General features: G+C 40.4%; 1 protein-coding gene across 3 annotated transcripts in view; it reads right to left on the reverse strand.

Moving 5' to 3' along the window:
• ADCY7 (adenylate cyclase 7) overlaps positions 1 to 26,442 on the reverse strand; it is a 100,342-nt gene that overhangs the window by 43,858 nt on the left and 30,042 nt on the right. For 2 of the 3 annotated variants that reach the window (XM_063141107.1, XM_063141106.1), the window contains exons 2-5: positions 12,966 to 13,531; positions 11,761 to 11,967; positions 9,596 to 9,760; positions 543 to 692 (exon numbers count right to left, since the gene is read on the reverse strand). In XM_063141107.1, coding sequence (XP_062997177.1) covers positions 543 to 692; positions 9,596 to 9,760; positions 11,761 to 11,967; positions 12,966 to 13,136 — 693 coding nt within the window. In that variant the 5' untranslated portion in view covers positions 13,137 to 13,531. Of the gene's footprint in view, positions 1 to 542; positions 693 to 9,595; positions 9,761 to 11,760; positions 11,968 to 12,965; positions 13,532 to 16,056; positions 16,131 to 26,442 lie in introns of all 3 variants that reach the window. The other variant, XM_063141105.1, reaches the window with a different exon arrangement.

The raw sequence follows: 26,442 nt of genomic DNA on the forward strand, positions 1-26,442 counted from the left end.
TCTTCTCCCAGGCATTTAACAGCATATACTGAGTTTTTAACTGACCCAGAATAGATGGATATTGTACGTAATCTGTTTTTACGCTTTTAATGGTTTCAAATTTTGTATGTTTTTAATATACAAAACCCCAGAATAGTTGCTTTAAACGGATATCGTCTGATTTTGTTTGTATTTTATGCTTTTTATGGTTTAAATTTTGTATATTTGTTTTTAATGTTCAACGTTTTTAACTTCTGTAAACCACCCAGAGAGCTTCAGCTATGGGGCGGTATATAAATGTAAATAATAACAACAACAACAACAACAACAACAACAACACATCTTCCTGGCCATAGAGGCTCTTCTAGTACTCTGGTTTGAAGAATACTTTGGTGCTTTAATTTCTGCTACTGTTGATTAATGGGAAATGCTTTCTCTCTCAGGTGTTCCGTGCAAACTGGTTCAAGACCTTCAAGACTGTTTAGCAGTGCACTTTCCAAATACCACAGAAAAACAACATTAAAAGAAGCGCAATTTTTAATTTTAAAAATGGGTTCACTCACTTGTTGCCTCTTTTCAATCTTTAGCTTCATTTGAACTTGGATGCATTTTAAAGTATATGTATACAAATCCCACGAAGCATCCTGCATCTGATACTTGTGAAATGCACCCATCAGGTTACCACAAAAGAAAATGAAAGCATTGGCAAGCACCTAAAGAAATAAAATAATAATAATCCAGAAACAGCATAAAATTATGATTTGCAAACCTTCCAGTCTTTCCCCCTTGTCCAACACTTAGACACCTGTCCCAAGTTTTATTACCCACTGAATTCAACCATAAATTATATTTGAGATTCCATATTCCTACACAAGTTGTATTCCCCAAGTCCTACTAGTTGTTCACCAATGTTACCACCAATCAAATAATAAATAAAAATATCTATATAAGAATATTTATTTTATTTATTTACAATATTTATACACCCCTCCCCATTAAAAATTTTGAAGTGATGTAAAAGATAAAATAAAAACAGAGTAAAACACCTTAAAATAGATTTTTAAAAGAAGCAAAATGTACAGTGAACCGTGGCTGGTCATTAAGGAAAGGCTTCCTGGAAAATGATGTTTTCAGGAGGTGCCAAAAGGAATACAAAGTTGGTGCCTGTCTGACCTCCAGAGGCAGGGAATTCCATAGGAGGGGGGCTACCATGCTGAAGGCTCTTCCTCCAGTGGACTCCAATCGGAGGATGGATCTATGTGGAACCACCAGGAACAGACCCTCAGATGACCTCAGTGACCAGGCAGGTTGGTAGGGGAGAAGGCGCTCTCTCAGGTATCCTGGTCCCAAGTTGTTTAAGGCTTTGTACACAAGTACAAGAACCTTAAACCTTCCCCGGTAGCGAATAGGCAGCCAGTGCAGTTCCTTCAGCAGAGGAGTTACATGCTGGAAAGGGGCAGCTCCAGACAACAGCTGAGTATGGCAGTGTAAGGCTTATTAGTCGAGATCTACTAGACCAATTTTATTTTATTTTTTTAAACTAAAGCCTGAGCAGTGTAGATGTACAGAAAATTTTGAAAGTTCGAAAAAGTTCAAAGCTCAAGCTTTAATAGCCATTGAGTTCCTCCGTGACAAACAGCCAGGGCAGCCTCTCACCAGTGGGATGACAGACAGCCTTGCTCAGCCAATCAATGTGGTGTGAAGGCAGGCCCTGGGAGGCAGCCACGTAGTTAGGCTGTCACCACCAGTGGGGAGGGAGAGGGAACAGAGGCAGTAAATTGGGGTTCTCAAGGGAGGGGGCAGGAGTGCACCACATGCAAATCTAGGAAAGGGGATTCACTATGCCTGAGTCATATTTGCACGAGCCCCTCTGGTGAGGGGATGGAGGAGCAAAAAAGGAATAGAAGCACTAGCGTCCATGGCAAAATGAGCTTTACACTAGTATTGAAGAATTTGAGAACACAATCGGTGAAATATAATATTTCTTTTGTGTCAATTAGTTGGCATTAAAGCAAAAAATAAGAGTGCTGATCAGGAAGTCTGCTCCTGGCTTTTTGCATCTCCCCTGCCCCAATTTTGCATTTTAAGGTTCTTCTGTATTTTGTCTTGACATGTTACAAAACAGAGCTTTCTCCTTCATGTCATGTGCCAAATCCTAACTTCTCGGTATCTGTAGAGTGATGTAAGTTTTCACCCTTTTTGAACCTAAAACCAATAACTCTGCTCCCTTTGCTGACTGGCAGCCCACACAAAGTTTATTTCTCTTTTAACAAGCCCTTCATAGAGAGGTTGTTCTTCGCCTCAAACTTCGATGTAAATGCAACAGCTATTTAAAAACTATAAAAGCAATTGTGTTTGCTCAGTTGAAAGGTAACTGGGGGGAAATTAACTAACTTACAGGCAAGCATTTGTTCTGCTAAAGAGTCAGAACGCAAAAAGAAACACTGCTTTGAAAAGGGTATGATTTAATAACCAATATTAACAAACTGAAACAGCATCCTAGCATAAGGAAATTAACTCATAAAGTGTACTGATGAAGATCCACTATGTACATTATAGAGGCAGAAAAGGAAATTATATATTTTAATAACTTTAGGTGGTTCTTTTTTTTCCCTTTTATGAACTTGTCTAAAGGGAGAATGATCCAACAAGGAAACAGAAGATGGCAAATATTAGGAAGATGGAAAAGGTTCCTTATTTCTGCAAGACTGTTCTCTATTTATTTATTTATTTAAAACATTTATATCCCACCCTATATCAATAAGATCTCAGGGCGGCGTACAGATAAAAACATACGGTGTAAAACAGTAAATATACACAGCTAAAAACAAATTAAACCATAAACCAAGTTAAAACAATATATAATTTAAAAGCAGTAAAACTATTAAAACAGTTAAAACAATGTTCTCTATGCAACTCAGAAGAAATAGAACAAAAGTCTGGGACACAATCGTTGCGGAGAGCCTACAGATACATGGTTCCATTTGGAATAACCAAAGTGAGGAGGTAACTGTTAATTGGAGTTCCCAGCACTAATTGCTGCTATTGTAATGGCTTCAAGTGCCCTTAGGGCAGCTATGGAAGGCAATGCGGAGTTGCACACAATAAAATTTCCATATGGTTACTCATTTGTTGGTTTTGCTAGCACTCAGTGACTGATTATGAGATCAGGAAGGTCATTTACCATCAGATTGGGTAGTATTCTAGTAGAGGGATGGTGGGCTTGTATTTTTCTTTTCTTTTCTTTTTGTTTGTTTGATTTTATTTTTGCCTTTCTTTATGATGAAGGGCTTAGGCTCTCATGAGTCAACTTCAGCCATCTGGAGCTTTCTGCTTTGAATCCGTCCTCTTTGTTGGTGGCACACAGTGTTTAGATTGCATAGGTTGATTAGAGGGGGTGGTAACTGGGCAGTTCCTGCCTTTAGGCAGAGCGTTAGAACAGAGGTGGGTTTGACTGACGTCCATGTGGAACTGAAGAAGGCAAGAATTAACGTCATGTACTGACTTTTGTTCATGTAGGTCAGCCTCCCCTGGGCTAACAACCCCCAGAAGCATTGGACTGCAACTCTCATAATGGTTGGGAGTGATGAGAGCTACAATCTAACGTATCGGGAAGGCACCATCTTGGGAAAGGCTGGTCTACATAGCTGAACTACATTTTCAAACAATATTCACTGTTGTGCTTCCAGTTTGAATGTAGAACACATGGAACAACTTTTCAATTCATACAGGTATCATTCATACATAAGTGACAGTTTAGCACTACTTGTACATACACCTCCTTCCCCGTTTCTCATCTCACATGACCAGCAGAAGGACTTCAGCAGAGTTTAATTTCAGTTTCCCTGAGTCTCTCCTTGTTTCAAACCAGGGATTGAGGTTTTTCACAAACTCTGCTGACTTAAACAAGCCAGCTTCAAACCCATGAACCCACATTTTTCTCCCTCCCTCATAATACTAGAACTCACTGGGGTCATCCCCTGAAGCTGATGGATGGGAAATTCAGGATAGATAAAAGGAAGCAGTACTTTTATTGTTGTAAGCCACCTTGTGAGGGCTTCTGCCCTGAGAAGGCAGACAAGAAATGTTTTAAATATATTAAATAAATAAAATAAAATCTTCATTTTGCTCATAGTTACACTTCGGAATTCACTTCGGCAAGATGTAGTGATGGCCACCAGTCCTGATGGCTACATGCTATCTCCAGGATCAGAGGTATGTACTGCCTATGTACACCAGTTACTGGGGAACATGGGCATGACGGTGGTGTTGCATTCATGTCCTCCCTGTGGGTTTTCTCCTGGGCAGCTGGTTGGCCATTGTGTGAACAGAATGCTGGACTAGATTTTCTTATGTTCTAACCCCAGCCATAGTTTGAAATTCCAAAAGCCATAATTTAAAGCAGCCTCCGTGCTTTCATCCTGTTCCTTCTCAGCAGTCTATTTAATGAACATGTTCTTATCTTCATATTGCAATTTCCTCTAGAGGCAGAGTAATGGCCATAATTATGATTTGTCTATCCAGACATCATGCCAAAGTTTAGTTGGTTAGCAAACCATGGATACCAATTCTGGTTTGCCAATCAGTCACAAAAAGCATACCACACCAAACCATACCTAAGTGTTCTTAACCATGGTTTGGCATGATATAGAGCCTGAATGTAAGAATATGTAAGTAATGTCCCATTGTTACCAAAGAAAAGTTGTAACAGAACAAAAAGTACCAATCCACTCAAGATGTCAAGAAAAATCCCACTGCACTTTGTAATGACTTCATTTTAGGGGTGGAAAGCAAACAGATCTTACAACCATTCAAATGTTAGCTTATTCGAAGTACTACCCAGCCCTTTAGCTCTGCAGAGTTGATGTTAGTAGACTTAAGGCTGAGTAAATTTGTGGTTACTAACAACTAAAAAAGAAAATGTTTTATTGTATTTGATCATAAGTTTCCTCTAAATCCCTGAATGACTATACAATATCCTGTAGAAAGCTTTTAAACAAATGAGTACATGCAGTTAGTGGTTTGGCAATATATTTGGTTTTAAAAGAAAAATCACATCATTCTCCAGCTTTGGAATCCAGCCAAAAACAGAAGGCTAAATTCATATGGTAAAAAAAAAAAGCATAGAAAAACCATTCAATTCCGAAATGTTTCATATTTGTCAATCCAGGCCATTCCACACAAAACATGAATTTCCTACACAAATAATTCTTCATGGGTATTGAATGTGAATGAGTACATATGGCACAATCCAACCGATCAGACTTTTCCACCACATTCTACAATTCGGTGAAGAACATGCATGCATTTGTCAGAGGTAGAAAACTATACCAGACTTGTAAATAACCATTCATTAGCCCAGTTGAGATGATCATAAGCGGATTTTAAGTTCATATATGAATGAGCCTTTTGCCAATGCAGGTAGCTCCTTTCTCTCCTGCCTCCATTCATGACACACTTGAATGCAATGCAGAACTCTTCTATTAGCCATAGTTTCCTGTTTTGTCCAAACCAGGAAACTGTGGTTATCATCCTCAGAATAAGCCAGGCCTTAAAACAATTTCATATTTCGTTCTCCCTAAACCTTTGCTCTGACCAAATTCAGAGAACCGACACAAACACACCCTGAGGTTGCATTTAAGTGACTACAAAAATTTAGGAGATCAGATCTTCTGCGTAAACTGTAGCTTGGCCCCAACATACTCGATTTCATCCATGACTTTTATATTCCTGGGACAACTCCTTTAGGGAGCTGAATGTTGTTGCTGTTGTTTATTCGTTCAGTCGTTTCCGACTCTTCGTGACTTCATGGACCAGCCCACGCCAGAGCTTTCTGTCGGCCGTTGCCACCCCCAGCTCCCCCAAGGTCGAGTCTGTCACCTCCAGAATATCATCCATCCATCTTGCCCTTGGTCGGCCCCTCTTCCTTTTGCCTTCCACTTTCCCTAGCATCAGCCTCCAGGGTATCCTGTCTTCTCATTATGTGGCCAAGTACTTCAGTTTTGCCTTTAATACCATTCCCTCAAGTGAGCAGTCTGGCTTTATTTCCTGGAGTATGGACTGGTTTGATCTTCTTGCAGTCCAAGGCACTCTCAGCATTTTCCTCCAACACCACAGTTCAAAAGCATCTATCTTCCTTCGCTCAGCTTTCCTTATGGTCCAGCTCTCGCAGCCATAGGTTACTACGGGGAATACCACTGCTTTAACTATGCGGACCTTTGTTGTCAGTGTGGTGTCTCTGCTCTTAACTATTTTATCAAGATTTGTCATTGCTCTCCTCCCAAGAAGGAAACGTCTTCTGATTTCCTGGCTGCAGTCAGCATCTGCAATAATCTTTGCGCCCAGAAATACAAAGTCTGTCACTGCCTCCATGTTTTCTCCCTCCATTTGCCAGTTATCAATCAAGCTGGTTGCCATAATCTTGGGGTTTTTTAGGTTTAACTGCAACCCAGCTTTTGCACTTTCTTCTTTCACCGTTGTCTTAAGGCTCCTCAGGTCCTCCTCGCTTTCAGCCATCAAAGTGGTGTCATCTGCATATCTGAGATTGTTAATGTTTCTTCCTGCGATTTTAACTCCAGCCTTGGATTCGTCAAGCCCAGCACGTCGCATGATGTGTTCTGCATACAAGTTGAAAAGGTAAGGTGAGAGTATACAATCTTGCCGTACTCCTTTCCCAATCTTAAACCAGTCCGTTGTTCCGTGGTCTGTTCTTACCGTTGCTACTTGTTCGTTATACAGATTCCTCAGGAGGCAGACAAGATGATTTGGTATCCCCATACCACCAAGAACTTGCCACAGTTTATGATCCAGACAGTTAAAGGCTTTAGAATAGTCAATAAAACAGAAATAGATGTTTTTCTGGAATTCCCTGGCTTTCTCCATTATCCAGCGGATATTGGCAATTTGGTCTCTAGTTTCTCTGCCTTTTCTAAACCCAGCTTGTACATCTGGCAATTCTCACTCCATGAATTGCTGGAGTCTACCTTGCAGGATCTTGAGCATTACCTTGCTGGCATGTGAAATAAGTGCCACTGTCCGATAGTTTGAACATTCTTTAGTGTTTCCCTTTTTTGGTATGGGGATATAAGTTGATTTTTTCCAGTCTGATGGCCATTCTTGTGTTTTCCAAATTTGCTGGCATATGGCATGCGTCACCTTGACAGCATTCAAACTGAGATTTTTTTGAAGGAGAAGGGAATCCGCTCAATTTTTTTGTGTATTTTGCTAGCATTTAAACTGAACCCATAATTACAGAGGACTGAAATTCATCTAATGCAATTCAAGGTGACAAGGAAGTATTTGGATATTTATTTATTAATTGCATTTATATTCTGCCCCACAGCTGAAGCTCTCTGGGCGGTTTACAAAGATACGGCAAAGAAGTTCAAGGTAAAACTTTTCCAAAGAAATTTGTTAAGAGCTTCCCAAGTGTTGAAGGGACAGCAAAGTGTTAAACAGAAGGGGTTGCATCACTCTACCAAAAAGCATTCATCTGGGGGAAGGAAATTAGTTACCTCATGCACCGAGACATGACGCACACACTTAAACTATGCGGATTCTGAATCAGAGAGGTTTTGCCCCTTTACACTGAACTGTTTATCAGATTCCAAAAGCTACAAGATGAGACCACTGGTGCCTGCCAAACAATTGTGAAAATTCACTGGCACAACGCAACTGGTGCATAGTTTTCACTGTTATGAAACCAGGATAAATTTCTCTTTCCTTTTTCTGAGTAATTTAGGAACACACCCAACCGTCTTCACAAAAAGCCAAATATTCTCTCTGGAATTTAGCACATATTATAACATTGTAAAACTCTGGGTCTCCCAGCAGCAAACTTAAAAAATAAAAAACAAAAACTTGACTCAAATTCAGGATTTGCATCATTTTTGCAGGCTGCACAATCTCTGCTGCTTCAGACAAATAACTTCAGTGGGTACAATCTAATTCAGCAGGTGCATGTTTATATTTTCTGTAGACTGTGTCCAAGTTCTAAAACGGTGACCCCACCCCCTTCCAAATCCTTTCATGGCCTTATTTGAACTGATGTTTGTTTTACTGCTTCATAAGTTTGTCCGAGATTCTTTTGGCTTCTGAAAAGAACACTACCAGGTTTACAAAGCCAGCCAATGGGTAACTATCAATACTCACGTTGGCACATAACAAAGAACAACAAATATACACACAGAAAAAGACACCGTACCCCAAAACATTGGGATACCAGCGTTTCCAACCACCACATACTATTCTTCTAACTAATGTGCTTGATTGTGTAAATAACAGGGCTGCAATGATTGATCAATAGCCAGTTAAATTAATATATTGAAACCCGTAAATTGATTAGAAAAGTAATCAGGCAGCCATTTTGTTTTAAAAACATTTTTAGTTCAAGTAATTAAAATCTACAGCACCATCTTAGAAGACGCATCCCCACCCCCACTTTTCTATCTCCTAGGAGGGAACGCCACTTTTAAAGTGTGGTGTAGTGGCTAAAGTGTTGGATTGGGAGTCGGGAGATCCAGGTTCTAGTCCCCACTCGGCCATGGAAACCCACTGGGTGACTTTGGGCCAGTCACAGACTCTCAGCCCAGCCCCCCTCACAGGGTTGTTGTTGTTGTGAGGATAAAATAGAGAGGAGGAGGATCATGTACGCCGCCTTGGGTTTCTTGGAGGAAAAAGGCGGGATATAAATGCAATAAATAAAAAATAAATAAAACGATGCCCACTATGACACACTGGTGCCATAGATAACTTTGTTATCTAACAAAGGCAGTATTCTTCTTGCTTAAGAAATATTCGTCTTATTCATATGCAAATTTAAACCAATTGATTAATACATTAATTGACTAAAACTCATATGATAAACCACTTAAAATTTATTTAAATTGGGTTGCAGCACTACAGTCTTATAAATTGCCCAGAGAGCTTCAGCTAATGGGGCAATATAGAAATGAAATAAATAAATAAAGATATGGACACATAAGAAATAATACATTTGTTTATTTATTTGACTTATATTCTACCTTTTTACCAAAAACGGTACTCAAGATAGCTTACAATCACTAATAAAATTTGATAAAACAATAATAAAACAAATACATTAAACACAATTAAAAACACAGCAACAAGAGTAAAAATGGCCTCCAACCCAACAGGCCAACATATACATCAAATAGGGTGACCCTATGAAAAGGAGGACAGGGCTCCTGTATCTTTAACAGTTGTATTGAAAAGGAAATTTCAGCAGGTGTCATCTGTATATACGGGGAACCTGGTGAAGTATCCTCTTTCTCACACCAGTTAAAGCTGCAGGTGCCCTGCCCTCTTTTAAATCTGGTCACTCTAGCAGAGCTCCTGTACTTTAACTGTTGTTCTGAAGAGGGAATATCAGCAGGTTCTCCATATAAACAAATGACACCTGCTGAAATTCCCTTTTCAATACAACCGTTAAAGATACAGGAACCCTACTACAACATGACAATAAAGATACAGGAGCCCTGTCCTCCTTTTCATATGGTCACCCTACATCAAAGGCCCACTTAAATAAAGCGATCTTTGCCTGGCAGTGAGAGAGCGAACCTAGCTTCCCTCTTATCTCTAAAGACTCTTGTCTTACCTGAAATACAAGGATATTTCGCTCCTGTTTGTAGCGGTCTGCTAAGGTGATGCTTAGGACTACAATATGGGAAAGTGCTAAACCACTGCTGAGGATTACAGCGTATCTCATTTGAAAGGGTAACATGGTATAAGTCGTGAAGATTATGAACAGGAAAAATGGCACCTGTAAAAGAAACAAGGAGATACTCAATATTTTTCAAGTGCCTGCCAAAAGTTACTACGTACGTTTCAAAAAGAAAACACAAGTTACAAAGGAAGCAGCATTCATAAATGCTTTCAGGGAACCACTGGACAGCACGAAACAGAGAGAATTGTCAACAGATTCTCCAGTAGGATGTATTTCCCCCTCTTGGTTGACACACTCAACTTCTCACTGCGCTACTCCTTTGGAGAATTTCTGTGTGCAGAGGAGGATTCTGGGGAACGTTTAAGCAGAAACGCTTTTCTGTATACTCTAGCCCCTTATCTGAAAGCACACTCTAGAACACATCAATTATTCTGTGCATTCCAGGAAAAGACTAACAAGTAGGGACAACATTACTTTTACAGTGACGTCTACTATTATTCATCTCCTGAGGGGCCCATGAGTAGGTTTTGAGGAAACACCAGCGTTTCCTAGACCACCACTGCCCCATAGCATTCTTGGTATGTTTTCTCTAAATTTCTTCCCTGTCAGCATCCTCCTTACACAGTAAACCTCAAAACACAAGACCCAGTTTGCAACAGAGATGTCTCTATCACATGAGAACTGGCAACTCCTTCTCCCACAGTAGATCACCAAGACCTAGGCTGATTCCAGTTCTTTAAGAGTGATGGTGTAAGACTGGGAAATCTAGGTTCAAATGCTGGCTCTGAGGCATGAAACTCAGTGGGTGCTTTCTCTCGGCCTAAACTACCACACAGTATTATTATTAACACAAAATGGAGGTGCGTGGTGAGAGAATCACGTAGAGTGACCTGAACTTCTTAAAGGAAGGCCATGATATAAATAGAAATTAAAAATGTATCTACGCTCACAAAGTGTAGCTGAAGTATCACACATTTTTACATTCAAACACTTTAAAAAGACACGCATTTCATATTTAGTTAATAACATTTTTAGTAGAACATTTTATAAATTTTATGATGTTACCTGTCTCTGTAGGCCATAGATACGAAATAACCAGGTTCAATCAGACCCAGACATACACAGTATATTCTTATTGTGCATTTCAGGCAGGCAATCTCTCTCAATCCCTCTTTCTCCTGTTTTATGTAACATTTCTCTAAGGCATACCCACATCTGTAACTCTCAATGGTGCCCCTAATTGCTCATAATCAAGGCAGTATTAGTTTTGCAAATTGATGTCGTAATTAAATGATTCTCCACCCTGCAGGTGATTAACCATGCCTATTTGCATAATGAACAGTGTCTAGAGATATCCAGACTGCCCTAAATTTAAAAGCATTTGGTTTCTTTTAAACATGGATTTTAAAAAATAGTTTAGATAAAGTACTCAGGAATGGTGCCAGACTATTTTGCACCCTAGGCAAGGTGAGCTACTTGCACACACACACACACACACACACACACCAAAATTACCAACTTCGATTCAGCTGTTCAAGAAGAGTTTCTGAACTATTATATTTTCCTCTTATTATGTTTTTTTTTTAAAAAAACAGCTAATTTGTACAAAACTGCGACTCTTAAAGGGCAGTACTGCGCCCCTCTGAGGTCTGCGCCTTACGCGGCTGCCTAGTTGGCCTAATAGTAGCGCCGGCCCTGAGTACTACCAAGACAGCCAGTGTGATATAGTGGATAATACGCCCAACTTAGTCTGGGGAAACCAAGCTGCAAATCTCCCTTCATCCATGAAGCTCAGCTCATTGGGTGACTTTTTCATCAGTCACTCTTCTCAACGCCTAACCTATTCCACAAGGAGGAGGTTAGAATGAAATGCAGGGTGGGGAGAAACGTCCATATACCAGCTTTCCCCAACACAGTGCCCTCCAGATTTTTCGTACTGCAACTCCCATCAGCCCCAGCCAGCATGCCCAATGGTCAGGATGATGGGAGTTGCAGTCCAATACATATACAGGACACCAAGTTGGGGAAGGCTGCCACCTACCCTGTCCTGAGTTCTTTGGGGGAAGGCCTGGGTGATAGATAAACAATGTAAATACCTGTTCCCATGGAGCAAGTGGAGCTGTACTTCCCTTGTCAAAAATAGACACATATCCCACGGTCACCAAGCAGATCCAAATCAGAATAGCGAACAGTTTCAGACGGCAGCAGACAAAGGATTCAATATATACCAGAACATACATGATTATAAAGAGCACAAGAGCACTACTGACTGTAATAACAAACAGAAGATGATCTCGTGGTGCCTGTTAAAAATAAAGCAAAAGTTACCCAGTCATGATCCTGATAATGCAATTTTACAGCAATCCGTGCAGCTTTAAATGCATCTGAACATAATAACCCTGAAGTTTGAAGCACAACACATTACACATTAGGAACACAGGAAATTGCCTTAGTCTGATATAGTGTGTTTGTCTATAAAGCCCAATATTGTCTACTCCAGAGGTGGGCATATGGGATCTTTTTTCTCTTTTACTAGAAACTCTTAATTCACAAAACAGAGGTTGGCATAAAAGAAATACACTTAGAATTTAAGAATTCTAAGCCGAGGAATTTGTTTTGAATACCGGAACGGAACAAATCCACACTTTCCTTCATTTTAGCAGTATTATTTAAGCAGTATAATCTTGCTGTAGCTATTCAACAATTAGGAGTTAGAAATTCTTGCCAATCTACTGCAAACTACTTAGACACTGATCAGCAGATTCCCAACTGAACTTCTGCCAACCCCTGATCTATTCCATGATCTCTGGTACAGGTCTTTCACATCACCAAATATCTGATCCTTTTAACTGAATTGAACCCGGGAACATCTGCAAGCAAAACTCTATTACTGAGTCTACGTTCCACTGCCAGTCTAGAAGCATAACTCTGAAACTTATCACATTTTATAAACCCAGTTTCATTCAAAGTGTTTACAATTCGGTATTAACAAGCAATTCCTATTGAGAGTACTGCATTTTGAAAACAATTAGATTTAAGCCTGAAATTGGATTCTAGAGTTCCTTTAAAACATATGGCACCCTTGGTAAGCACCTCTCGCAAACACCAATTGTATGTGTGAGAGACCACCGTTCTATTTTGCTTTCGGTTTCTCTCAAGAGTGCATGAACTCAGAAATGAGAGCATAAACTGCAAAGCAAACTTTCTGATGCCCTTCTCATTCCAGATGCCTTTCTATTCTGCCGTAACTTTGGGATTTCATTTCATAAAACGCAAGAGCAGTGGCGTATATATTACTTACATCGTAGCTGACGAGAACTATGATGAGCGTCGTACAGTAGGCGACCGCGATGAAGAGCAGGAAGAAAAGAAGAGGATGCTGCTGACTCGAGTACCGGTACTTCTCATACAAAGGGTCCGTTATCTTACAGCCTTCGTTTTCATTAAAAAAGTATTTGCCTTTAGCTGGCATTTTAATTCTGGTTTGCCTCTGTACCTCTCTATCACAAAAGGCAAAGCAGGTCTGTGCTGTTCCAAGCGGCAAACGCCGTGCCTCCTGCCAGTCAAGTAGCCGTCAGGTCTGCCTTGTTTGGCCACATCGATCGACTTGAGTTCTGTGTTAGCATCTCTTCTTATAAGCATTAAGTCCTTCAGATCTCAGCATAAATTGGAAGAGAAGCACCCTCCTCCTCCTCCTCCTCCTCTCCAAAGCCACGTGCTACTCATCAACAGTTCCACACATGTTTTTCTAGACTTGATTGCTATTTGTGCTGCTGATGGGGAGGCTGTTGCTATTTTGCTATATTCATTCAAATGTCTTTCGCATGCTGTCAGCAATTCTCTGAGGCGAGTGCTTTGTGGAATGAACTGAGGAGAAAAAGAGACAAAGGGCATATATTTTTTTGGTAAGGCTTCAGTGTAACAGGTGTGCCTTTGTTTAAGAAGAAGTGAATGTTCTTCAGACTCAAGGTAAATATTATTTAACAAGGGCAAACCCCCCACCCCCTGCTCCTCTCACAAGAGAATGCGTCACAGCAATCCCTTTAACACTATGTTCCTCGAAATGCTGTAACATTGGGGTTCCCACATGATTTTTAATAAACTATTTTTCTCCTGCAACATTGAGAGCTGCAATTCTTTACAACATCCTAACATTATCACTGAGTACATCATTAAAAGGACTGAAAACATCAGAGCACTGCCTTGTACTTAACCATGCTGGTCGCCTATGGTGACCAGGAATTTCATGCAGACAAGTGAGTGGTCTGGTGGGGGAGGGATAGGTTCCCCTTCCTGATTTTTGTGCTAGCCACAGAAGAAGGGAAGTCCCTTCTTCCACACAGTGCCAGATTTAGGAACAAGCCAAGTTAGCCATGGCTTAGGCCTCATGTTATGATGTGGCTCTAAATATGTTAGAGATAACTAAGGTGTAAGATAACTAAGATGAAATTGCTTCAGCTTACATATGTTGAGAACTCTGGTGTGACTTGCAGCAGAGTTAAATTATATAGAGAAAGCATGGCAACACAACATTTACTATTGGAGGCAATAAGCATAAACTAGAGCCAGTTTAAAAGAAGTTCAAATCAACTATTAGTGCTTTTAAACACATCTTCAGAGAAGGCTATCTATCACTGTTTAACTACAAGCGACCCCTAACACTGGGTGCTACTTTTTCATTACGCTTCCTATTATAATACACTTTTTCTCTCTTTATTTTTATGGTATGGGACCTGAATCTTGATATGGCTTAGAGCCTCAGCATGTCTTAATCCAGCCCTGCTTCCATAACCAATACAAAACCCAGGCAGAATGGTAGAAGAGGACAGATTGCTTTGAGTCTCCTCTGCCAGTCCGCTTAATAGACAGCTCTCTCTTTTAACTAGCCTGCTAAAAGTCTAGCAGCCTGTATTTCCATATGGACTGCTGAGGACAGTGTTTTGGTTTTAAATGAAAAGCAGTGTAGATTTATAAATAAATAAAATTAAACTAAAAACACAAAAGGCAGCAAAAGTATTGGAAGGGATCTACAAGCTAGTCTGTGTGCACCCAAAGGTTTGGACATGCCCCAGTCAGATTTTGGACATGCCCCACCATCCTTTGAATACCAACTCGTCCTGCTGTATCACAAACTACTTTTGTTGCAGACATTTGTATTCGAGGCTTTCAATTACAATTTTGAAGGCGACATATGACAAGTATCAATAAAAACAGTACAAATTCATTAAAACCCTAAAAACAGACAATCCATAAACAGGACGGGACAGCAGAACCAAAACCACAACAGAATTTAAATACTGAGCAGCTAAAAAGAAAACAATCCTCGCCAATTACTGTTTATTAAAAGTCTGGTTAAAATGGTTAATTCTTAAACTGGTGCTTAAAACTCATTACTGACACTGCTCTAGAGAGCGTGTTCTACAGCTGGAGTGTCATGACCAAAAAGGCCCTGACTCCAGTACGAATCCCAATCTCCAATTAGGGCCTCTGATGAAGATCTCAAATACTGCATCAATGTATGTAAGTGCAAGCGGACTTCGAAAAGTACAGTTTCAGATGTAGTTGGTCATGCAATTCGGGAGGGTCTGGAGTTTGGGCAGGTATTAAAATTTGCCACTGCCCTGAATGCGTTCTGAAGTGGTAACAGTCCCGCAAGAACAACTCCATGAGATTCTGCTAATCATATAGCTCAGGGATAAGGAACATGTAGCCCTCCAGATGTTATTGGATGCCAGATGCTTGGACCATTGACTATGTTGATGGGAATTACAGTCTGACAACATCTAGAGGGCCACACATTACCCGTTCTTGGTCTATCTTGATCAAAGACTCGATGTAAAGACAACATCAATGGCTATTAGCCCTGATGGTTATATGCTACCTCTAGTAGCCAAGGCAGTACGTCTGTGTGCACCAGGTGCAGGGGAACATGGGTGAGAGGGTGCTGTTGCACCATGTCCTGCTTTGTTGGCCCCTGGCTGACAACTGGTTGGCCACTGTGTGAACAGAGTGCTGGACTAGATGGACCCTTGGTCTGATCCAGCACGTTACTTCTTATGTTCTTAACACAGTCTCCAGTTCATAGATACAAGTGTGCATTAGTGCACGCACACACAGATCCTGCCTGTGTGGGGTCTCACCATTAATTTCAACAGATGGACCTGGCCCACACATACAAGAAACAGAAATATTTGCTTCCTTCTTTGAAGCGAATGAGAAGGCTTTTGTGGGCAGAGGCGCTTCTTCTAGCTGGCTAGAGTTTCTTGACTTCAGACTATATGGAAACCTACACAAGAGCTATTTATAGCCAAGCAAGACTAAAGCAGCCTGTACAGGGAGTTACCCAAGTTGGTGAAATGTTTGACATTTGATTAAAGCGAAGTCTTACTGACCTTCAGAAATAAAAGCCTTGATCTTCGTACAATACCTTGTTTTAGTTGCCCAAGGGCTCATTGTCAACACCAAACTGAAAAGATGAAAGGCAGAGACATCTTGCATCTATCTCTGGAGTATGCCCACACCCACTCTCAGCCCTCTGTCATTCCAAGTCCTGCACCTGGCACATGTATAAGCAACCCAACACATGGCTTTGACAACCCCATTATAGGTAACAAAAGACCATTAAGCAGACTAATTTGTAAATTGCATATTTTTACAAATGTGGCTCCCTATTTCAGTTTATTGAGCTGTTGAGTGTTACTTATGTGCAACTGATGATTGATTTAGGCATAACCCTTCGTGTCCAGGGATTTGCTGCAGGTTCAGGGGCTCCAAGGGAAGTCTGGAGCTCTCCCAATTATCAAGAGACCTGCAGATACTGTGAGGGTGGATGGATTGATGTGTCCATGCATGTTGCTTTGACTCTCTCCCAGGGGGGATTTGATTTAAATCAATTCGTTTTAAATCACGATTTAAATCACTACTCAGAAAGACTCGATTTAATCATGTGACTTCCCCCCCCCAAAAAGTGCACTCTATTAGTTGAATTTTTTTAAATTTAGCACTTAAGAGGTAAGGGGTTGATTCTGTGTACATAGATTTGCAAAGGAACAATGGGATTGGGATCTCTGCAGACACAAATTCACAGTTTTGAGAACTGTAAAACCAAGCATCTGTGATAATATCTTCTAGATAGAAAAATTGCCCAATAATCTTACAGAAACCTCTGGAAGAGCATGACATTGTGAACGGATTAATAGAATTCATTTACCCAAAAATTTAAACATTGCATTAATATACAGACTCATGCTACATAATTAAAAACTAATCCTTATTTCATGACAAATAATCTTTGTATCTTAAATAGAATGTATCTTAAATGTATCTTAAATACATTTATACATTTAAATAGAATGTATCTTAAATAGAAATGGCAGAAGCTCTCTGGACAGTTCACAAAAAATGCAACCACAAATAGAAAACTATCTTTAGATAGATTTTTCCCTCAAAAACCATTTTATTAAAAAAATCCGATTTAAATTTTAAAAAATCCCATTTTTTATTATTATTATTATTTTTAAATCATTGATTTTTATCCACCCTGCTCTCTCCACTTTTGCCCTTCCCACAGCACTGGCATGCAGTCCCCGGAAGGTTACCTACAACACAATCTAATTTTGGGGTTCAAAAGTGTTCCCACTGTTGGCATAGCAGCAACACTCATGGCAACTTCGAATCAATGTATTTTTTTTAAATAAACAAAACTACAGTAAAAGCCAGTATGAAACCAGCAGGGGGGTAAATATCCAGATTGAAAGATCAAAGAAACATATGAAGCAGCCTTATACAAAGTCAGCCCACTGGTCCATCTAGCCCAGTACTGTCGACACTGACTGGCAGCAGCTCCCCAGGATTTCAGGCAGGAGTTTTTCCTGCCCTACCTGGAGATACCAGGGATCGAACCTGGGACTCTCTGCATGCTAAGCAGATCATAGAATCATAGAATAGTAGAGTTGGTAGGGGCCTACAAGGCCACTGAGTCCAACCCCCTGCTCTATGCAGGAATCCACCTTAAAGGATCCCTGACAGATGGTTGTCCAGCTGCCTCTTGAATGCCTCATGTGGGAGAGCCCGCAACCTCCCTAGGTAACTGATTCCATTGTCGTACTACTCTAACAGTCAGGAAGTTTTTCCTGATGTCTGGCCGGAATCTGGCTTCCTGTAACTTCAGCCCATTATTCCGTGCCCTGCACTCTGGGAGGATCGAGAAGAGATCCTGGCCCTCCTCTGTATGACAACCTTTTAAAGTGCTCTACCACTAAGCTACAGCCTCTTCTCTAAGATCATGGGCACTTTGAAGTAAAATAGATTTTACCTAGCACTTAAAAGATGAGGCTTCTAGTCCAACACACCTGGAGGGCACCTCGTTGGTTACATTATCTTTTAACTGCAGGAGAAGTGGCAGTTCAATTCCCCATTACAATGGAGAAATTTGTCAAAGGCCATTTTTTGTAATGCTTTTTCCTGAGCCATAAGAGCAGCGCAATGCGATTATAACTACTTTTCCTCCTGCCCTTTATCTGTGCCAAATCATAAACAGCACATTATCTTTACAAGTTCAAAGACATCTAATCTGACAGAAATAAAGAGCCTTCTCTTTGCTGTGACAAAGCAAGACTCAGACTTTCAATAGCAAGGACACAGTTTGCATATAGTTCTACCTTCCCAACCTGGAAAGAACAAAAGTGAAGTCCTCAGTAACATGGATCAATTAATTTTTTTGCAATTAAATTATACAAGTATACTTGCAACACAGGGTGTATTCACTTTCCAGTAAACTGACTTTTTTAAAAATGCCCTATTTCCCCATTGCACACACCCACACCTCAGTGCCTTGTACATTTGTCAAACAAAATACAATACTCTTAATTTGATTTCCAGGCCACATTTGAATCCATTTATCACACCAGATATTTTTCCCATACTAAGTAACCAGCTTCAACATGACTCATGGTGAATTTGACCCTCTGTCACCCTGTTGCATAATCCTTGGTCGATCACCTATTTACCACATGCAGAACCAATATTATTAAGACCAGGAATGAACACTGACTCAATTTCAAACACAAGGAAACTCTTCAGGTTCTTGGACAAAACCAGTGCCCCCTGGTAATGCCCAGTGATTCCTTTAGCGCCAACTGGCTTTTGAGTGAGAGACCTCAAGACCTGCAGAAACACCCAATCATCCTAATCCCATGAAGAAGCATGTGTACCACTCCAGGTTGCCAGGTCCACAGTATATACACAAAGGAAAGGTGCAAAGATTATGATGATCTAGTAAGCAACTAAAACTGAAATCACAGAAGTGTTGTTGTAATAGAAAAACCCAATCCAAATTAACAGAAAGCAAAACAAAGAATTGTGCTTTACTCTGTCTAATCATTCTAAGAAAGCGGAAGCTGTAGTTGCTCTGTTGAGAAGCGTCCCAGTTTAGACTGTAGGTCTTTATACCTTATTTGTATTATTCAAATACTCCCATTACGATGTCATAATTCAAGCAAATCAGCATTCCTGCTTAATTCCAGGCCAAGTTTGATGTTGACCATAAACCCCGTAAAAAGAAATTAAAAGGTGATGAGCCAATGTGAGTTAGTGGTTAGAGTGTTGGACTGGGAGTTGGGAGATCCAGGTTCTAGTCCCCACTTGGCCATGAAGCTCACTGGGTGATTTTGGACCAGTTACATACTCTCAGCCTAACCTGGGATTATGTATGCTGCCTTGAGTTTCTTGGAGGAAAAAAAGTGGAATAGAAATATAATACATAAATAGAAATATAATACATAAATACATAGAGCCAGTGTGGTGTGACAGTCAGTGTGGTATAGTTGTTAAACTGTTGGGCTGGGAGTCAGGAATCCAGGTTCTAGTCCCCATTCAGCCATGGAAACCCACTGGGTGACTTTGGGCCAGCCACAGACTCTCAGCCCAACCCACCTCACAGGGTTGTTGTTGTGAGGATAAAATGGAAAGGAGGATTATGTATGCCACCTTGGGTTCCCTGGAGGAAAAAAGGCGGGATATAAATGCAATAAATAAATAAATAAATAAATGAAATCCTTCGACACACCATTTAAATTACCAGAAGGCTACCAATAGATGAACCACAAGTCCTAGAAAAAAAAGATTTTCATTCAGTTTATCTGGATCATCAGTCTAATTTACCGTGAAGAAGCTCATCACTTTTTTTTTAACAATATGCTTTGCTCAACCAGCATAACATTTCAGAAATTAAATATTGTATCAAAAGCATAAAAATGTTCTGTTTAGCTTTCAGCTGAAAGCACTTTGGAGTTGATTGCTGCAACCTAAAAGATCCAGTGACAAATATGGTCTGTGAGAACAAAAACAGAGAAACTTGTAAATCAGTGCAAATTATGAAAACAAACACAATAACAATACTAATAATACTAATACTAATAATAATAAAATTATTTATTTCATTTCTATACCACCCAATGGCCAAAGCTCTCTGGACAACCACAAATACAAATTAAGCTGCAATCCTATCTACACTTACCTGGGAGTAAGTCTAATTTAAGTATGTGGGGGCTGACATCTGATATATAGTAATATGGAATTTGGGGGCAAGGTTACAGAGGGAATAGAAAGAGTCAGTTTTGGAATGAGGAGAACTGATCCTAAGAACAGGAGAGCAGGGGGAAAAAATTAAAAAAAGAAATAGGTTGGAGGCTATGCAACTTTATTCCCAGGTAGGAAAAGGAGAAAAAGATTTAGAACTATCCCAGAACCATTAACACAAGACCTTGCCACTATTTTCCATATTCTAGTACATCCTTCCTCAACCTGGTTGTCCACTGTGGAATCAGAGTGCTGGACTAGATGGACCCTTGGTCTGATCCACCATGGCTCTTCTTATGTTCTGGTACCCTCCAGATGTTTTAGATTACAACTCCCAGAATTGGAACATTGGCAATGCTGTCTGGGGCTGAAGAAAGTCCAAAACATCTGGAAGGCGTCAAGTTGAGGAAGGCTGATCTCATGAAATCCACAATAGACTACTGTAATGAGTCTACATGGGGCTACCTTTAAAGACAGTTCAAAAACTTCAACTTCCTGCCCAGATGTTGATGGACAGGCAGAGTGTGTAACAAGTAAGGCTGCAGTTTTTCCAGGCCCAATTTAAAGAGCTGGAAGTGACTTTTAACACCTTAAAGAGTTTGCAGACAAGTTACATGAAGGATCATCTTCACCCATACAAACTTGCCAATGTTCTAAGAGCATCTCAGTGTGCATACAGGTGAGATCAATTAAGGTGGCAAGCACAAAGGGGACTTGACAAGGGTCCCACATTTGCGGAATTCTATTTCAACAGAGGTACATATATCAAGGTCCATCAGTGAAGGCCTTTAAGATCCCATTTATTCCAACTTGCTACTTCTTCCAAAGGTTATCATGGTGCTGCTGGTTGAAATTATGCTAAAATGGTTTTAAGTGTTCAACACAGCAGTCATAAGGGGGTGGGGGAAAGACAATCTGTGGTGCACAAACCTCCAAGTCCAAAGAATTTTGCAATTATGCATTGCGCATTTTGTGTTTCTAGGTTTTTATGGAAGTTGCTTTTTGAGCGCTTTGCTCTAAAAGGTGTCCAAAAATTATTTGAATAAGTAAAGAAATCAGACTTAATTTCCACACAACATTTCATATTAACTAGTACTTCCTTGCTGGAAGGTAATTTTGGCAACCCATAATCTGTGTCATCGTTGTAATCACATGCCTCCTCAACTACAAATTAAAGGTTTCGTTTTTTAAAAAAAAGTGACTTGACAGGATAAAGAGCTTAGGAGTACAAAAACAAACAACACTTATTTGTTCTTGGAGAAGACACATGACTATACATATTTTTTATTTCACAAGCAGTCATCACCTTGAGGTTTTGATAAGGGTTGGACTATAACGTTTAATGGTGGCAAGGGACACAGGTTGATGGCAAGGAGCAGCCCAGGGAAGCTGGGATAGGAGTTATTTGTTTTATTTATTTACTAGTGAACATACCCAACTTTGCACAGGTTGGAATAGCCCTTAGTTGTTTATTTAGTTATCTCTCTTAAACACTGAATTTTTGTTGCTGCTTTAAAAAAAACTTGTACTGCTCTACAGCCAAAGCTCTCTGAGTGGTTCACAAAGTAAAAGATAAAGCCATAAAACACAGAAGCAAAATAAAACCTAATATTAAACCCAAGAAAAGTTTTAAACAGAATAATAAAAAAGTAAAAACCATGTAAAAGCCAGCAGCATTGCAAAGATCAAAAATACCCAACAGTATGGCAGAGTGCAGCTCAAGGCAGCTTGCCCCAGACTCAAAATGGCTCAGAAACGCTCTTTAAAGTATTGGCTGCGAATGACCTCGAAAGTACCCCCTCGAAACCCAACTATCACGGCTCTATTGAACTACACATAGCCAAGGTTTCACACTTCAAAAGGAAAACTGTTCAACCTGCTAACTTTCACAATTTGTTCCAGACAAGAACAATATGACTTTTTGTAACACTGATTTTCATAAGGAAGCTAGCTCCAGGGAGCAATGAAACCTATCACCACAGTGTGGGTGTCAGGCATAATTTGTGCCATGCTAAATCCAAGATGTACGATTAGTTCACTAGCACCAGGTTCCTCATTAAGCCACATGGATAGATTTTTCCCAGCCACAGCTAACTTGCAACTGATCTTAACCACTACATAAATCAATATCCCAATTATTCTTTTGAGTTTCCAGTGACCTATTTTAAAATTTTACCTTTTTCTAAACACTGCTTCGTGTCCTCAACAGAAAGGTAGCTGTTCATTAGAAATGCTGCTTTCTACCTCTTATTCTAAAATATTTTTATTATTTATTACATTTATATACTGCCCCATAACCGAAGCGCTCTGGGCAGTTTACAAAAGTTAAAAACAGTGACATTAAAAAGAAATATTCAAAATTTAAAACCATAAAAAGCATAAAATACAAACAAAAACAGATAATATCCATTTAAAAACAACTATTCTGGGGTTAGTTAAAAAACTCAGCATATGCTGTTAAATGCTGTTAAATGCCTGGGAGTAGAGAAAAGTCTTGACCTGGTGCCAAAAAGATAACAATGTTGGCGCCAGGCAAGCCTTGTCAGAGAAATCATTCCATAATTGAGGGGCCACCACTGAAAAGGCCCTCTCCCTTGTTGCTACTCTCCGAACTTCCCTCGGGGTAGGCACCTGGAGGAGGACCTTAGATGTTGAGTGTAGTGTACGGGTAGGTTCATGTCGGGACAGGCGTTCCGTCAGGTATTGTGGTCCCAAGCCGTGTAAGGCTTTATATGTTAAAACCAGCACCTTGAATTGGGCTTGGAAACATACAGGCAGCCAATGCAAGCGGGCCAAAGTCGGTCTGATATGCTCAAACCTTCTGGTTCCAGTTATCAATCTGGCCGCTGCATTTTGCACAAGCTGCAGCTTCCAAACCGGCTTCAAAGGCAGCCCCACGTAGAGCGCATTGCAGTAATCTAATTTGGAGATTACCAGAGCATAGACAACTGAAGCCAGGTTATCCCTGTCCAGATAGGGGCGTAGCTGGGCCACCAACTGAAGCTGGTAGAAGGCATATATCAGACACATATGAGAACATGGAATAGCCTATTGCACCAAGAACGATAAAATTAACCTATAATTAGCGTCTTAATCAGGGTGTAGAACACTTCAAATAGCAATATGTCAAACAGCTATAGGCAGCTACTTTAAAGAATGCTGACTATGACACACATATATTTTTTCTCCTAATCTGCAAAGCAGAGTGAGGAAATACAATGAGATATGAATCTCATTGTTTTCAGATGTTCCACCACCTTTCCACGGACCACCTGTATAGAGTTCCCATGCCACCAGTGGTTTGTGGACTAACATGGGATAACCAGTGGCATAAAGTATGGCATGTGTGTTTTCTCTTATATCTCCATAACTAAGAGGGGTAGAGAGTTGCGGCCTGTCTTCATCTATGGGTGTAGAGGGCCAGAGAGGGGGCGATCCCAGACTTACCTACTTCCAGGATCGTCGCCCTCTGTCTACATGTGGCGCGTGACATCCTGTGAGGACGGAGGACATTACGCCCGCCATTTTGTTTATTATTATTATTATCGAAAAGGAGCGCAGGAGCACTCCTGCACAAAGGTAAGGTTTTTTTAAATTAAAAAAATAGTCCTGCTCCCCACCCCCACCCCTGTGCCCGGTTACTCACGAGGAACTGGGATGAAAATGGGATGCCCGGCCACACGTTTCGTGGTCTTGGGATCATCCCGGGACTGCAGGAAAAGTCAGGATAGAAGGGTAGGGTGATATCCCTGCTCCCAGGATCCCCTGTGCGTCATGTGGACACACAGGGATGATCCCGGGGCGATCCCCGGGATATCGCCCTGTCTAGCAATGCCCTTCAAATGCCTGACAGAATTGGACTACCACAGCATATTCTCCCTAGCCCTGTGGTATATAGTTTACAGTCAGCAAGTTGACAATCATTTAGTTCAGCTGTCCCCAACCTGGTGCCCTCCAGATGTTCTGGCCTACAACTCCCAGCATTCCTGACTCCTGCCCATACTGGCTGAGGCTGATGGAAACTGATGACCAAAACAACTAGAGAGTACCAGGTTGGGGAAAGCTGGTTTATTTAGCACAACAGGCTACAATCATATGTCCACCTCCCTGAGAGTAAGCCCCACTGTGCTCAATGAGGTTTACATCTGAGTAGATGTGTAAAAGATTACATTGTTGGTCATTTTTAACACCTATGTTGGGGAGAGTACCTTTTGTATTTTCTGCCTCAGGTACTCGGATGGCTTCTTCTGCCTTCTGCTTATAAGATTATAATCTGTTTTACTGACAGCAGAACAATAGTTGATGTACAGTAAACACAATTTTTTACACTTGATTTGTTTTAATTCCCTGCCACTGCGGATATTTCTAGCAAATAAAACTTTATGTAGTTGACTGCCAAATCTGATAAAGAAATGTAATGATACCCTTTACTGAACTGAACAGGAAGTTAAAAATAAAATAAAAAGCAAAACTCCTTCCTTTTAGCAGGGCTAGAGAAGATATGAAGGTTTCTATGAGTCAGAACAAAGCAGAAATGGTTTACTTCTCTCTTTTTTTGCCATACAAGATCAAAATATTTTGCATTACAACAAGGAACAATATATTATTGCTGAGAAAGTTTATTCCACACACACACCCCAGCTACTGTGAGGATTTCAGCTAAACTCAGAGGATACAGGCAATTCCAAGGGGCGTGGCAAATGATGTCAGCATCCCTGGTAATGTAAAAGAAGTACAGGTGTTGCATCCCAGCAAACCTGGTACCACTATCCTACTGCTGAAAAGCCCTGAATAAGCATAATGGCAACAGTCTTGCAGACAGTAGGAGGAAGTCCTGTGGACAGCGGAGTCACCACCCCTCCTGATCCACCAGCATGAGACGAATGGCTCATAGTAGGCTGAGTCCTGCCAGTTCTGTATCAATAATAACTCAGACTCTGATTCATAATATTTCTAATTGGCCAGACTGAGGTTAATTAGCTCTGCTAAACATTATGCAGGTTGCAATTTCACTACAAGAATGAATGAAATAAAAAGTAATAGTTTTGTCATTGAAAAGCTTTATCTTGCTTCTTTTTTTTTACTTTATCGTTTCAGATTGGTTTAAATTCCCATAAAAGGTGGTGGTCAATACACCAATGTGTCACCATAAGCTAAATACTGTTTCTATATCCAAAGTGTACTAATAATTGTTCTCCCAAAAAAGGGGTGGTCTCTGCCTCTGAGTTTTTCACTGGAGAACAGAAAATTTTGTGCCGTTCTCAGTGCTTCTATTAATCCGATAAGTCTATAGGCTGTCTTCCACAGCTATTTTGTAGGTAACTGAGAATTCTGCCCAAAGGCAAGTTACAAAAACATAACCCTACTCACAAGCTTTAAAATCCACTTCCTCCCCTAAAAAAATAGAATTAACTTGGCTCAAGTGAGAAATACAGCCGGATGTCAATCCCAATTAATCTGGCTGTCCTTTCCTATCAGCAGATTGAAAACAAAATTCAATCTTCTCCAATGACTCCGAAGTATGCAAACAAATGCTCTTCACCAACAGCCTCATGGGGGATAAAAATAAAGTAAACTATATCAACATGAAGGGGTTTCTCTCCAATAAACAAACTCAGATCCTACCTTGAAATATAAACAAACCCACAAACATTACTGAAATATGATAATGATCAATAACATCATGAGAAAAATATAATAAAAAGCTTAGTACTACTAATAAAAAATCTTACAATATCTAACTGCCAAACAAATATGTAATTCAATAGAGCCCTTGTCATGGTCCCACTGGGCCTATTCATACAACACACTAAGCCACGGTTAGGCTGCTAAACCTTTTGCAGCAAATGTGTTTAAACTGTAGTTACGTAGCCACCAGTTAGAAATTGTTCATACGACATGCTAAGTCATGGTTCACACGACATGCTAAACCATAATGTTTAGCTCAAAATGCTTAACCACTGTGGCTTCGTGTGTCATCTGAACAGGGCCACTGTGAGCTTGGGCGAGTCAGTCATTATCCCTCCTTAACTTTACTTCCCCATCTGTAAAATGGGAACAACAGTGATCTGTCTAACCAGATCCTTCTACATGGCTAACACCACAAGGCAGGTGTATGGTACTGAACCTTTATCAGCCCAGGGGCCAAATTCCATTTTGGAGAAGTTCTTGGGGTTGGGTTTGCATTTCAGGGCCCATGG

This window comes from Elgaria multicarinata, chromosome 14 (assembly GCF_023053635.1).
Source record: "Elgaria multicarinata webbii isolate HBS135686 ecotype San Diego chromosome 14, rElgMul1.1.pri, whole genome shotgun sequence".
Taxonomy (NCBI): domain Eukaryota; kingdom Metazoa; phylum Chordata; class Lepidosauria; order Squamata; family Anguidae; genus Elgaria; species Elgaria multicarinata.